Source organism: Panthera onca, chromosome X (genome assembly GCF_046562875.1).
Source record: "Panthera onca isolate mPanOnc1 chromosome X, mPanOnc1 haplotype 2, whole genome shotgun sequence".
Taxonomy (NCBI): domain Eukaryota; kingdom Metazoa; phylum Chordata; class Mammalia; order Carnivora; family Felidae; genus Panthera; species Panthera onca.
In genome coordinates this window covers 36,792,934-36,805,759 of record NC_138357.1, presented here as the reverse complement: position 1 = coordinate 36,805,759, position 12,826 = coordinate 36,792,934, and the positions used below count along the sequence as shown (strand labels likewise).

The window sequence follows — 12,826 nt, the reverse complement described above, 5'->3', positions numbered from 1 at the left end:
TCTGTGTCTCCTTCTCTCTGCCCCTCCCCTGCTCGTGCTCTGTCTCTCTACAACAAATAAATGTTAAAAAAAATTTTTTTAAATAGGGTAGGGTGTGTGAATATGAATGAGGACATTATTGTTTCCCTTCAAGGAGCTCTCAACCTAATCAAGAACAAGAATATAGAGAAGGACGCATTATTCACAACAGTAGAAGTAAGGGCCACAAAAGAGCAGGGGAGGAAAAGGTATTCCTGGTTGGGGTGAGGGGAGAGGCAAACAATTTCAGGCAGGAGGTGGCATTTCAGTCAGATCCTGAAAGCTGGGTCAGATTTCAATGAGCCGAGGTGAGGGGAAGGGTATTCTATTCTGAGTGAGCGAATGCATTCCCAGAATGACCAGTAGTCTCATTTGGCTGGACACGGTGGGGTACACGGACGGAAGCTGATGAGATCTGGCTGCAAAGATAGACTGGAGTCAGATCATAAAAGGGCTTTAATGCCAGGTATTTGGACTTTCTCCCGTAGTGGGAGACCAGGACAGATTTTTGAACAGAAATTCGTGATCGGAGTTGTGTTTTATGACACCAGTGCAAATCCTGTAAAACGCAACAACAACAACAACAACAACAACAACAACAACAACAACAAAAACCCAACGACACACAAAACCTCAAAGAGAAGGGGTCTTGCCCCAGATCAGCCCGAATCGGGAAGAAAACATGAAATTAGACTCCAGAGTCTTTCCGTAACCAGTATAGCTTCATGGCACACAAAACAGCCACAGAGATATTTGCATATAATTTATATAAGATAAATAAACCCCATGGCCTATTAAGCAATTTGCAAATTAAATCTGACTCCTACAACCATTCCGCATTCCTTCTCAGTTTTCCACCACCCTTCTTAACACAGCTCGGGGTACTTTATGGAGAGAAATATCAGGCCTCCAGCGGGAGACTGGGGGAAAGGCTGGGTTACCAAACAACTCAGATTCCACCTGCCCCAGCTCCAAAACGATGCCTGAGGCAGGACTGCCTGCAAACAAATGAGGCTTACACCAAAGAAAAGAGCGGACTCCAGAGTGTTTTTCTCCTTGCAGATGGCACCAAGATAACAGCACAGAAGGTGAAAACTGGTGAATGGCATTTTGAGACAAGATCTGCGAGGCCTGGGCCCGACAAAGCTCGTGCATGAAATTCAAGTGCTGGGTACAGAAAATAAACATTTCCATTTGAAAGATCAGGCTTGGTATTAGTTGGCTCTGGGCAGTGCTGAGAAGGCAAGGCTTTCCAGTCCCCTCACAGAATGCCACACCCGGAGGGCAGTCCCTTCACTCCCGTTGTTCGGAGTACTATTTCGAGATCTGGTACCAAATTTTTCCCTACCCCCTGTGTAGACGCCGTACCCCGCCCCCCCCCCCCCCCCCCCCCCGCCCGATGGACCAGTGTTAACTTCTGTCCACAGGACTTTCCAGGAAAAGAAGTCACAGAAGGGCATATCCCCTGGTTTGGTCTAGGATGGTGGGGGCAGGGAACAGGGATGTGGTGGTGGGTTTCTGTCTAATTATTCCCCTCATGAGCCTCGGACCTTCGTATTTTGTCTAGCACCAGCTGGCATCTACCATACTCTTCCCACTTTCCTTTCCCTCTTCTGCCCCACTTATGCCTCTCATTCACTGTGGCATTGGGTCAACCTTCACTCCCCGCAACACTCAAGCTGTGCCAATGACACTTGGTTGAGGCATCTTTCCCCCCACTGGGGAACAAGCAACAACAAACAACGACACAAATCCTATTCTGCTTCTCTCCCCTGTCACCCACCTTGCCGATCACTGCATCAGAGACGGGGCTGGAGCCACCCTGAAATAGACAGTCTGGGGAGGGGTATTAACCGTTTAACCCAATCAGCCAAACAGGCCAGTCTGCTTTGAGAGTGAGAGTATGGTTAAATTTGTTGCATCAGTATGACTGGGGGAGGGATGTACAGTTAAACGAGAGAAGGAAGAAAATGTAAAAGTGGGGGGGGGGGTGCAAAGCCAGACAGAAACGCTTCTCATTCAACCCCAAGAAATCCCGTCCAGATTTTGGCACACTTTGAGGGAGGTGGTTTTGCTACATTAAAAAAAAAAAAAATCCTCAGCTGACAGTAAGCCCTCTTCGACTTTAGGACCCAGATCTGGTGTTTACAAATTCTCAGTTTCATTCGGGCCCCTGAAATTTCCACTCCTGGGTGTCTCCTAAGGACAGAGTTGCTGAACAAAACCGGGCAATGTCCCCTCCCTCCCACACCTTCACCCTCACCTCCCCGGAACAGTTCACGTTGTCGGGAGATCAAAACCACATGAGCACCACAATGAGAAAAGCTGCAAAGAGGCTGCCAAAGGCATAACCCTATTCACCGACAGCCACTGGAGGCCAAGAGCTAAGATTCCTAGCTTAGGGCACTCAAGAGCTAAAGTCCCAGCTGGAGAAGACAGGACGGGCCCAGAGAAGCAAGTGAACTCTATGGGACATACACCCGTTTTTCTATTTCCTCAGCCTAGGGCTGGCACCTGTCACCCAGCTGTGGTGCTAAGCCCCTCCTGCCCCCCACACACTCCAGAGAGAGACAGCAGATGCTGAATGTGAGCTGCAGGGGAAAACCAAAGCAAAAAGGAGGCAACAGAAGAGGTGCTGAAAAAAGTTGCTATGAGAACTCCCACTTGGAAAAGCGCTCTAAGACTTTTCCAGAACAAGGCAGGGCAGGATCTGGATCTAACTACAGTGGTGAGATTTTTGTAGGAATTGTGGTTTCACATCGAAGATCCCAATTCAGTACCGGGGAAAATATAACCAAGACAAAAGGTCTTTAGGCTGGCAGGACGTTCACCTATACAGGTAATGGCCAGGGTTCTTGACCTTACGAAGAAGTTTCTCTGCCTTTTGGAATTTGAAACCAACCAGTCAAGTTTTCATTAGGGCTACGGTGTCTGGGAAAACAGTGTAATTATGTTTTGTTTTGTTTTGTTTTGTTTTCTCCTCACACAGATGTCAACTGTGACTTCCCCTAGAAAGTTAGGCAGAAGGCTTTCCCCCAAGTCTGATCCACACCTAACCTTCAGAGAGAAGAATCCAGAAGACCTTCCCAGAAGTCGTGCAGGCACCAGTAAGTGGAGACTTATTACATCGATGTGAAACAAATAAGATTGAAAGACGACTCTGATACCCCCAAACGGGGGCCTCACCTTCTGCAGCCTGGCCACCTTCTCGTAGCATCCTTCCAACTCCTGCCTCAAGTTCCGGTTCTCGTCTGACAGGATCTCAACCATCTGCTGGGCTCTGGACACAATGGCAAAGGGGTCCGCTGGCATCGGCTGATAGGAAGCGGACGACGGTTGGGCCCGAGGCATAGCTGAATAGGCCTCTCCTGGCTGCTGCTGGTGATGGTGGTGGTGCTGTTGCTGCTGCTGACCCAGGCCAGGCTGAGTGAGCCGGTAATGATCGCTCTGGTGAGCCGGGTTCGGAAGGAAATGCTGCTGTGGCCTAGGCAGGTGAGCCGAGTGGTCTCCTTGGTTTGGGACCAAGGGGTGTTGGGCAGGAGACAGTCTTGTGGCTGGTGGAGACTGCAGCAAGGGCAGGGAGCCCCCAGACGTGAGGGAAGAAGTAGGACTGTGAGGCCGTGAGCTCCTGGCCGACAATGACAATGAGATGTCCTGCGCCGGCCTGTAAAACATGGAGGGCGCGCTCAGGTTAAGCTCTCTCCGAAGGCACTGGGGGACAAGGGCACAGGGAAGTGAGATGAGGAGGCTTCCGATGCCCCCCAGGGTCCCTGCAAAGTAAGGAGCAGGCAGGGTTAGACTAAGGAAATCTCTGCAAAGACCTCCACAGCTCTTTCCAGGCCTGACCTGTGAGTGCCTGACAGAGGTGTGATCCCGTGGACGACTGAGCCAGGTGATTTCCAGGGCTGTTTGGTGAAAATCTAAGTGACGTATGCCTGTACTCTGGTTGCTCAAATCTAAGCATCTTTTGTTAGAGAGAGAGAGAGAGAGAGAGAGAGGGGGAATCTTAAGCAGGCTCCACTCTCAGTGTGGAGCGCAAGGCGGGACTCGATCCCACGACGACCATGAGATCGTGACCTGAGCCGAAATCAAGAGGTGGATGCTTAACCAACTGGGCCACCCAGGCACCCCTCAAGTCTAAGCATTTACATTTTTTTTAAGTTTATTAATTTATTTTGATAGAGATAGAGACAGTGTAAGTGGGGGAGGGGCAGAGAGAGAGGAAGACAAGAGAATCCCAAGAAGGCTCCGTGCTGCCAGTGCAGAGCCCTTTGTGGGGCCTAAACCCACAAAACCGTGAGATCATGACCTGAGCCGAAACCAAGAGTCCGATGCTTAACTGAAGGTCTAAGCATTTAAATGAGTCTTCCAGAAGGTGATTTTCACGTCATTATTTTAAACACTCTTCTGATGTTCCGTATGTGGTCAGCACGTGCAGAGTCAGATTTGGAAAATATGTTCCACTTGCCCACAAGCAAATGGCAAACTACAGTCAAAACCAGCCCTCTTCTTGCTATCAGCAACTCTCTTTCATAATTCATACAGTCACAGAAAACTACTTGAGGATATGCAGACACTCAGACATTAGAGACACCACCACTGCCACAATTCATTGATTTCCACACCACGATGTTCAGATCCCCAGCCTATTCCTTGTAGAAAGTTCTAGAAAGAGAGGTTTGGTACACTGCTTAATGTGGCTCTCCCACTTTTGTACCTAACACCGGACTATTAGTCATTAAGGGCAACAATCACAGTATGTGAACAGATCACTTTCACCATCACCACTACCAGCAAGAATATCTGTAAGTAAACGTTGAAGATGAGAAACTTGTTCATCCCCCAGCCCATGCCCAACTAACCTCATATACTCCCACATCCTGTGGATGCTTGTCCTACAGCTGATATTTCTCAATCCAGGGAAGACAGATGGCTAAGAGCATGGGATTTGGATCCCGACAGAATTTGGAGACCTTTTCTACTGCTTACTAGCCGTGTAACCTTGCTCAAGTTACTTAATCTGCATGAGCCCGTTTTGTTCCTGAGGTCACGAATGAATTGCAAAAATACTGGGCTCTTCTCATTTTTGAGCTCAGTAGGAATTACAAAGAGTCTCTTGTCTACCTCCCAGTGAGATAGGTTGACCTTGTTAGGGATTTTACGTATGGGATATCCATTTAATCTTGGCACTAAATTGCATCAAATTCATGGGGGACCTGGGGCAAATCACTAGGAGCAATTAACTTTTAAAACTGGCATTTCAGATGCTAAAGCACGTCCCTCCCACATACACTTCAGTTACTGTTATTGTTCATGTATCTATCCCTACACGAGATCCTCAGTGCGGCGCCTGGGCGGCTCAGTCGGTGAAGCATCCAACTCTCGGTTTCGGCTCAGGTCATGATCCCACGGTTCATGGGTTCGAGCGTGGAGCCTGCTTGGGGATCCCTGTCTCCCTCTCTCTCTACCCCTCCCCTGCTCGGTCTCTCTCTCTCGAAATAAATAAATAAACTTAAAAAAAAAAGAGTGAGAGAGAGAGAGAGAGATCCTCTCTGGAAGAGCTTTTGACAGCTGCAAAATCATTCTAAACACTTGCTAATGGATACCCAATAACCTAGATGCTGGCCAGAACCCAGGCTCAACACCTGGGCTCTGTATCTCAGCTCCATCAATGGTCCCTGTTTTCTGTACCGTGGATCTTCAGCTTCCGTAGGGGTAAAATGGACTACGTGCTCTCCTTCCGCTTTGAGTGAGAGCTTTCATTATTTTTATAGATCCCGAGAGTTAGAATATAATGGGATTTGTTGGGGCTTTTGGTTCTCCTGGGAGGAAAAGAGGGACTTTTAATTTCATGTTCTCCAATCCAGCTCTCAAAATTTAAGGGAAAAAATGACCAAATTAACCTTCATCCTTGTTGCCAAGATTTGGCAACCCCAGGCCTGGGAGGTGTTCTCTTTTAAAGACTGAATGCCCAGTTCTGAAATGGGTTTCCTCCTCCCGGCTCCTCTGGGCCCCATCAGTAGCTCAGGCCTCTCTCTCAAAAGACAGATCATTGGCCTCCCTCCTGCTTGGAGGGTGAAAGGCCCCTCCATGCCCTCAGTACGGGGCCTCCCAGGGGCCTGGGGAAGGAAGAGATCACAAGGTCTCTGGAAAGAAGTCTTTAGAGTCAGATAAGCCCAGGACAGCAGTGGCTCCGGTCCCAACTCTGAGCTCTACTTAGAAATCACAGAGACAAGGGGGCGCCTGGGTGGCTCAGTCAGTTAAGCGTCCAACGACTCTCAATCTCAGCTCAGATCATGATCTCCCGGTTTGCGAGACGGAACCCTGCGTTGGGCTCCGGGCTGGCAGCCCGGAGCCTGCCTGGGATTCTCTCTCTGTCCTTCCCCAGCTCGCTCTCTCTTTCTCTTTCTCTCTCTCTCAAAATAAATAAATAAACACTAAAAAAAAAGAAAAAAAAGAAAGAATGGAGACAAGGTAGCTGCCCCTCGGGCTCCCCAGGCTGGAAAAGGAAGCAGATTTCACTTGCACCATGATGTTGGGAAAACCAGGCAGTCCATCCCTGGCAGGTTTGCAAACATGAAGCAAGGCTTGGGCAGTCACAAAAGGAGAGGAAGCCCTCCAGCCAACGAACTCCATCTGGGTTCCAGCATCCACCCACCACAAAAATAAAGCAGGACTGTATTAACACTCCTGTGGAGCTCCCCCTGAGAGGAGGGGACAGAGGCATGACGGGGTCGGGGAGAGCTGGGGGGGGGGGGATGTGAAAGGAAGCAAAACTACGCTCAAGATTAAATAATAAGAGTTAACAGTACTGATAATATTACAGGTGGCAGCTGGGTGAGTGGCACGGTCCCCAAGCGCTTCCACGGTAAGGCAGTGCAAATCACTTCCCGCTGACATATTAACCAGGAACAACAAGTTGCCTGCAGACAATAGAATCACATGATCCCATAGAAGCCCCGACCTGCCTCCCTGCCCCTTCCCTCCCTTCATCCTGCTCCTTCCCAAGACAACCTGGACCCCTGGTGCTCGGCGGAAAAGGGGACTTGGCAGGCACGAGGGACAGAGACCAATGACCAGAATCAGCATCCTTCCCCCAAGCCAGGGGAACTCTCTCCCAAAGACGGCTTGCGAGGACACAAAGGGAAAGCCAAAGCCTGTCCATCCAGCTGACACAGCACCTTCCGCCCTCCCACCTCACCCCCCACCCTCCTCAGTCACACACCCACCCCCCCCACACACCCACACTACACACTCCTGGCCCACACGTGTGCAAACCCACACGTGCACACTCTCACCAGAGCGGGTGCCACCAACAGCCTGGATTGTTTCTCTTGCACAACCAGCCCTGCTCTGAACTACAGAGTTAGGTCACCCTCAGATTCCACTAAACAAGGATTTCAAGAAACCTCAGATCTGGGCATGATTTCAGCAAATGAAAGGAGGTGGCTGCTTTACAAACAGAAAGGTTTTAATTTTTTAAAAGCAGTTGATAAATGTATAAACTCCAGATGCAGAAAGGGCTCAGCACTCAGAAAGACAAAGATTCAAAAATCTTTTAATTCTTCAGATGGCTTGGCCTTGTTCCCCATCTGGAGTTCTGGGCATTCAGGATATTTATTTTTCAAGCAGGGAGGAGGGCAGAGGGAAGATGAAGTAATAAAAAGATTGTTTATATCATTTTGTTCATTTTAACAGCAAATCTCTAGCATTTCACTGCACCTCTAAAAGCACACAAAGGCTTTCTGAACAGCAATTTGTTCAGAGACCTTGCTTTGTGCCTTGATCTGTAATTTATGGATTAAGAACTAAGAATTCCGTCTTCTAATTGGGGCTAGCAGCAGTTACTTGGAAAGGTACTCGCAAACTGTCTAGCCAGTTGGTTCAAGGAAATAAAGGAGGAAAAATGTGTCACCACCTAAAAGCAGCACATTTCTGGAAAGCAGTTCAACTGCCTCCCCTTGCCAGTAATTTGTCAATAGGTGCCACTCCCTCACCCCAGGCCCTGGAGACATTTTATTGCCAGAATTTGTCTGATGCAGACCCCAAACTCCACACAGAGCATCTTTCGATCAGGACTGGTTTAGGTTTGATTATTCACCAAGCGTTTCAAGTACCGTGTTCCTCTCCCATAGAGGAAAAAAAAAAACAAACACAAAACTATTAGAGCAAACCTGCGTATTAAAATTCTGCTCAAAGGAGGGTAATCAGCATGGGCCCTACCGCTTTTGGGGATAGGTAGAGAGACCCACAGATAACATAGGAGGGAGGACATCTTCCTGTAAAATACATGCGGCTAAACTTCTCTGGTGGTTTCATCAGCACGGGAAGAAAAAAAAAATCCCTCTTTGGGCTCCTTATTATTTATTTAGGCAGATCAAAGGGCTTTTCCATCTAGCTTCAAACACTGTGGGAGTCATTTCAGATCACAAACAATACTGGTGAATGAGTTCTGAAAATAGCTTTCCTGGGAAGGCGGGCCTTGTGCTAAGCGGGGCTTTGGATTCTGCTCCACGCCCCAGCCGACACACTCCCCTCCCACAAGGCAACAGACGTCAGCCCATCCACAGAAGGGACAGAGTCCCACAGGCTCTTCCATGCTGATGGGAAGTGCCAAACAAAAATCCCCAGCCTCATTGACATTTTGCTGGCTTGGATGGGTTTCCACTAAGCTAAGCAGTCCAACTGACCAACCCCTCCCTGGGTCTTCCGTTTCACTGGGCAGATGGGGGCTCTCATTTAAACCGGAAGGGCCCTGTCCGTTACCCCATTTCCTGTTCTAAGCCACTTATCAGAACTTAGGCTCCTGCCCTTTGAAAGCTGCACAGAGGAGGTTGAAAAAGGTTAGGAACTCAACCTGGGTTAAGGGAAAAAAAAAAAAAATCCTATACTGGCCAAGTTATGGGTGGAGCCCAAAGTGAATTGCTTCTGGCTATAAAACAGGACCTGGAGGGGGAAAAATGAAATACCAGGAAATGCCAGGTGCATTCTCTTACCTTCACCCTACTCCACCCGACCGCCTTCTGTCCTGAGTCACCCAATGAACTTCGAGCCAAGTGGCTCTTTCCCAAATAAGTGAGGAGACAGGAGGCAAAGAGTTGGACCATAAAGAGATCACAGGCCTAATCTGGGAAGAGGCCTCTGCTAGGTCCAGGGACTTCAAACCTCATGGTTACCCATAATTACCCATGGTAACAGGACAGGGACACCACACATAACTGCCATCATTGTTGCCCATGGTCGAAACCTTCCCTCTTCCCTGTATGCTGAACTGCTACTGATCGCAGACATGGCCCCCACGGTAACAGTAAGAACAATGAACACAATCATGGAATCATGAGGTCTGGTGATAAAGCAATGGGACAACTGGCCTCTGAATAATTCAGAAGTCTATTTAGGAATAACTGAACATATGAAATAGTTCTCCTGAACTAATGACAAGTGGTAAAGAAGTCATGGGAACAGTATTCTTTCTGCATTTTAGCATCTGATCAAACTTCGATGTGACATGATGTGAATTTAACTCAGACATTAAAAATGAGACGGGCAACTAACAGACTCTCTACAGAAGGAAGATGGAGCGGTCCAGACTTCATGAACTGCAACAGAAGTACGAGGCAAGTAACATTCTGAACCTGCACATATATAGTTCCCCACCCTGCGGTAATATCGAGGTGTCTGTTTAGTGTCCGAAAGAATCATAGTAATTCTGCAGAAAGATTCGGTCCTAAAAATAAGTGATGAGACTTTTGCGGAGGGGAGTAACCAAAAGTGACAGGATAGTCCAGACTAAACTACAAGATAATTTGCCTCTGCTCCTCAAGGAAAGGCTTAACAACTCCCGAGAAGAGGAACACTGACCCTTCCTTCAAAATCCCGGGAGACAGGACAGCGTATCGCTGGAGAAATCAAGACTCACGTTCCTGCTCGCCCACTAGGCAGTTGGGGCCATGCTCAACCTATAAAGTCAAGGGAATGTTATACGGTACTAATTATGGCTGAAGAGGCTAGAAATTCAGATTGTCAGGAAATTGACTAAGCCAGGGGCCAGCCATGCATTGCAGAGTTGGTTATACCAAACACCTGCCCATTCCTTCCCTTAAGATTCCCAACACACAGCAGAAGCTGGTTGGGGACGAGGCCAGGAAATGACAGAAAGGGAACTCTCTTACCTGGCTGCTCCATACTCAGGGGGATGCTGATACCTCATCAGTTGCCCCTCTGTTCTCCCTGGCTGGTTCAGACGATGCTCACTATAGAAGTGCCCTGGCTCTTGGGGCTTGCACACTACAGATTGGGGTGGCATGCCCTTGAAGGGATACTCTGGTGGGGGGCCTCGGTGTTCCAGGCCCTTCAGGCTATGCTGGCTGGGAGGTGGCCCTTGGGCCTTGTAGAACTCACTGGAACTTGTGGGATTCTTGTAGAGGTCATTGGGTTGTGGTGGGGAGAGGGGAGCGCTGGTAACAGGTGGATGGGCCTTAACTCCACTGGTGGCCAGTGACATCTGCATTAGTCGTTCACTCAAGGAGCGGACATGTCCTTGCTTAAGGTCTCTGAGTCCTTCGTCCTGGTGCATCTTGCCAGGATTGAGCCGCTGAACTGATGGGCGTCCCTCGGTCCTCATCTTCTGGTTGGTGACTCCAGTCACATAGAAGGCAGCTCCAACACTGGCATGCTGTTGGCCCCGAAAGTACTGGGACTGGACCTTGGCTTCTTCATAGGTTGGGAGTTCTTCATTATTCTGCATTCGGGGGGAAAGCTGCTTCTCCATGATGATGTTTTCTGACTGGATTTCCTGTCCCTGGGGTTCCTGTCGAGCAGCATGAGCCACAAGCTGTTGGTGGTGGTCTTGGGGATTCAACACATCATTCTGAGGGCCTGGGTTCCCACTGCTACTGGGGAAAGGAGGGCCATTCCCTGTGGCTTGCTGGTGTATGGCAAGCAGGTTGCGATTCTCATTAGGATTGCCATAGCGGAGCTGCTCTTGTAGCAGACGCTGCAACACTGTGGTTCCTCCACTTGGCTGCTCTTCAGAATTTCTCATCTCTATTGCCGGTGGTGCCTTGTGAAGAGAGAGAGAAATTGGGCACCTGGGCTGCCCTTGACCTGGGAAGGGGAAACAGGAAGCTTAACACCCAGTTGATGGATAAGTCATTCCTCTAAAGGGGAAGAATATGGGTATTTGGGGGGTGAGGATTCCATTCCAGAGAGAATACAGAATTAATAGGTTAATTGTTGGTGACTCCTGGCTCTAGCACTGACGTGATGAGGAACTTGGGGGCATAAGAACTCACTGTTTCCTCTTTCACGTAGCATGGGTTAGATATCCAATCTTGACTTAATTCCTAAGAGAACTGGGGAAACCTGGAGCAGTCAGGTAGGGTGACCAGAGAGGGCAATTTTCCTAGGTCCTTACTCAGAAGATTCATCTCTCCGTATTCTACTTAAGTGAAAAATCCAACTCTTATGGCTGTGGCACTGGGGGCAGGCTAATAGGGAGAATTTACCCCCTAGACAGGATCTGTAAAGCAGGCCAGCATGTGAAGGGAGCTACAAAAAGCCAAATAAATAACTGGGACAAATAAAAGGTGAAGAGAGCTTGGCTCGCACCGGATAAGAATGATCCCACTTGATGCAAATCGTTTTCTCTGATCTCATAAAACTCTGAAACACAGTTTTTTTTTTTTTAAATCCTTTTTGTATTGTCCATTTTGGATTCTCCTTGGCTTAATAAGAGAAGGGCTTGAGATAACTGATATTGACAAAGTTTCTCTTTCAGCCATCCAGGAATAGTCATTGAGATTTTTGTTGTTGTTGTTGGCTAGGGAAGAGCTTAAATGGGAAGCCCTCTTTCATTTGAAGTGTGCCTCTGACAGTATTTAGAAATTGAAAAATAAGAAGGTCATCCTTCTAGAAAGGGTACGATTACCATATCCCTCCCCTTCCACACCACGACTAATTCTTCCCAAGGAAGAAATATGGGTTGAGTGAAACAGATATCAATAGTAAGACGACTCAAGATTCAAATTCTAATCCTGATATGGATTTACAGGGTAACCTAAGCAACTGATTCCTCTTTTCTTGTCTTGTATTTTCCCACCTGAAAAGCTAGTAGTAGGGTGAACTCTCCCCAACCCTCTGTCTCTCCCCCTCTCTCTCTTTGCATAGTATAGTACACACAAACTCATTAGAGGCTCATACAATTTTTGGACAGAGTCTGTCATGTGAATACTGCAATTCAATATATTCAATAATGAAAGTTTTACTCTAAAGGTCTCGAGCAGTGTTGGAGAATGGGCATGATGTCGCACAAAAAGTCGCCGTAAAGGTCAACCTAACCAGCCTCAGGTTCTTAGATGAGAACTCTGGAATCCTGGCTTCCAGGCTCTGATTTCTATGATATTAGACAGCCTCCAGTCTCTCTGGAAACATGATCCCTTTCCTTCAGTCCTGCAGGGAATGACCAGAAGATGTGTATGGTAGATAGAAAAAGGTCATCTTCTTTTTTGTACCTCTCGCGTGATTACTGCTGCCTGGTTTCCAGTTGTTCTAAGGAGCAGTTTGACCCCACAGTTAACCTCCCAAAGGCTCTTTTTTAAATCCTAATAATCATATTCTTTGGGGAAGTGTGCCCCAAAGGGCTGAGCAACCAGCCCTTTCCCTCCTTCCCCGTGACCATCTGTGACTCCTGTATTTAAACTGTCAGACTGGGATTTTCTGAGAGGCTGACAAGCATAACATGTAAATTTCTTTTGGTGCCTTTAACCTGAAAAGATGACTACCAAACTACTTTTCCTCTCTCAAAAAA

General features: G+C 48.0%; 1 protein-coding gene across 3 annotated transcripts in view; it reads right to left on the bottom strand.

The window, feature by feature from the left end:
- Nucleotides 1-12,826, bottom strand: part of AMOT (angiomotin) — a 63,047-nt gene that overhangs the window by 34,792 nt on the left and 15,429 nt on the right. For all 3 annotated transcript variants that reach the window (XM_081793677.1, XM_081793678.1, XM_081793679.1), the window contains 2 exons: nt 10,191-11,124; nt 3,205-3,682 (listed from right to left, as the gene is read on the bottom strand). In XM_081793677.1, coding sequence (XP_081649803.1) covers nt 3,205-3,682; nt 10,191-11,062 — 1,350 coding nt within the window. In that variant the 5' untranslated portion in view covers nt 11,063-11,124. The remainder of the gene's footprint in view (nt 1-3,204; nt 3,683-10,190; nt 11,125-12,826) is intronic.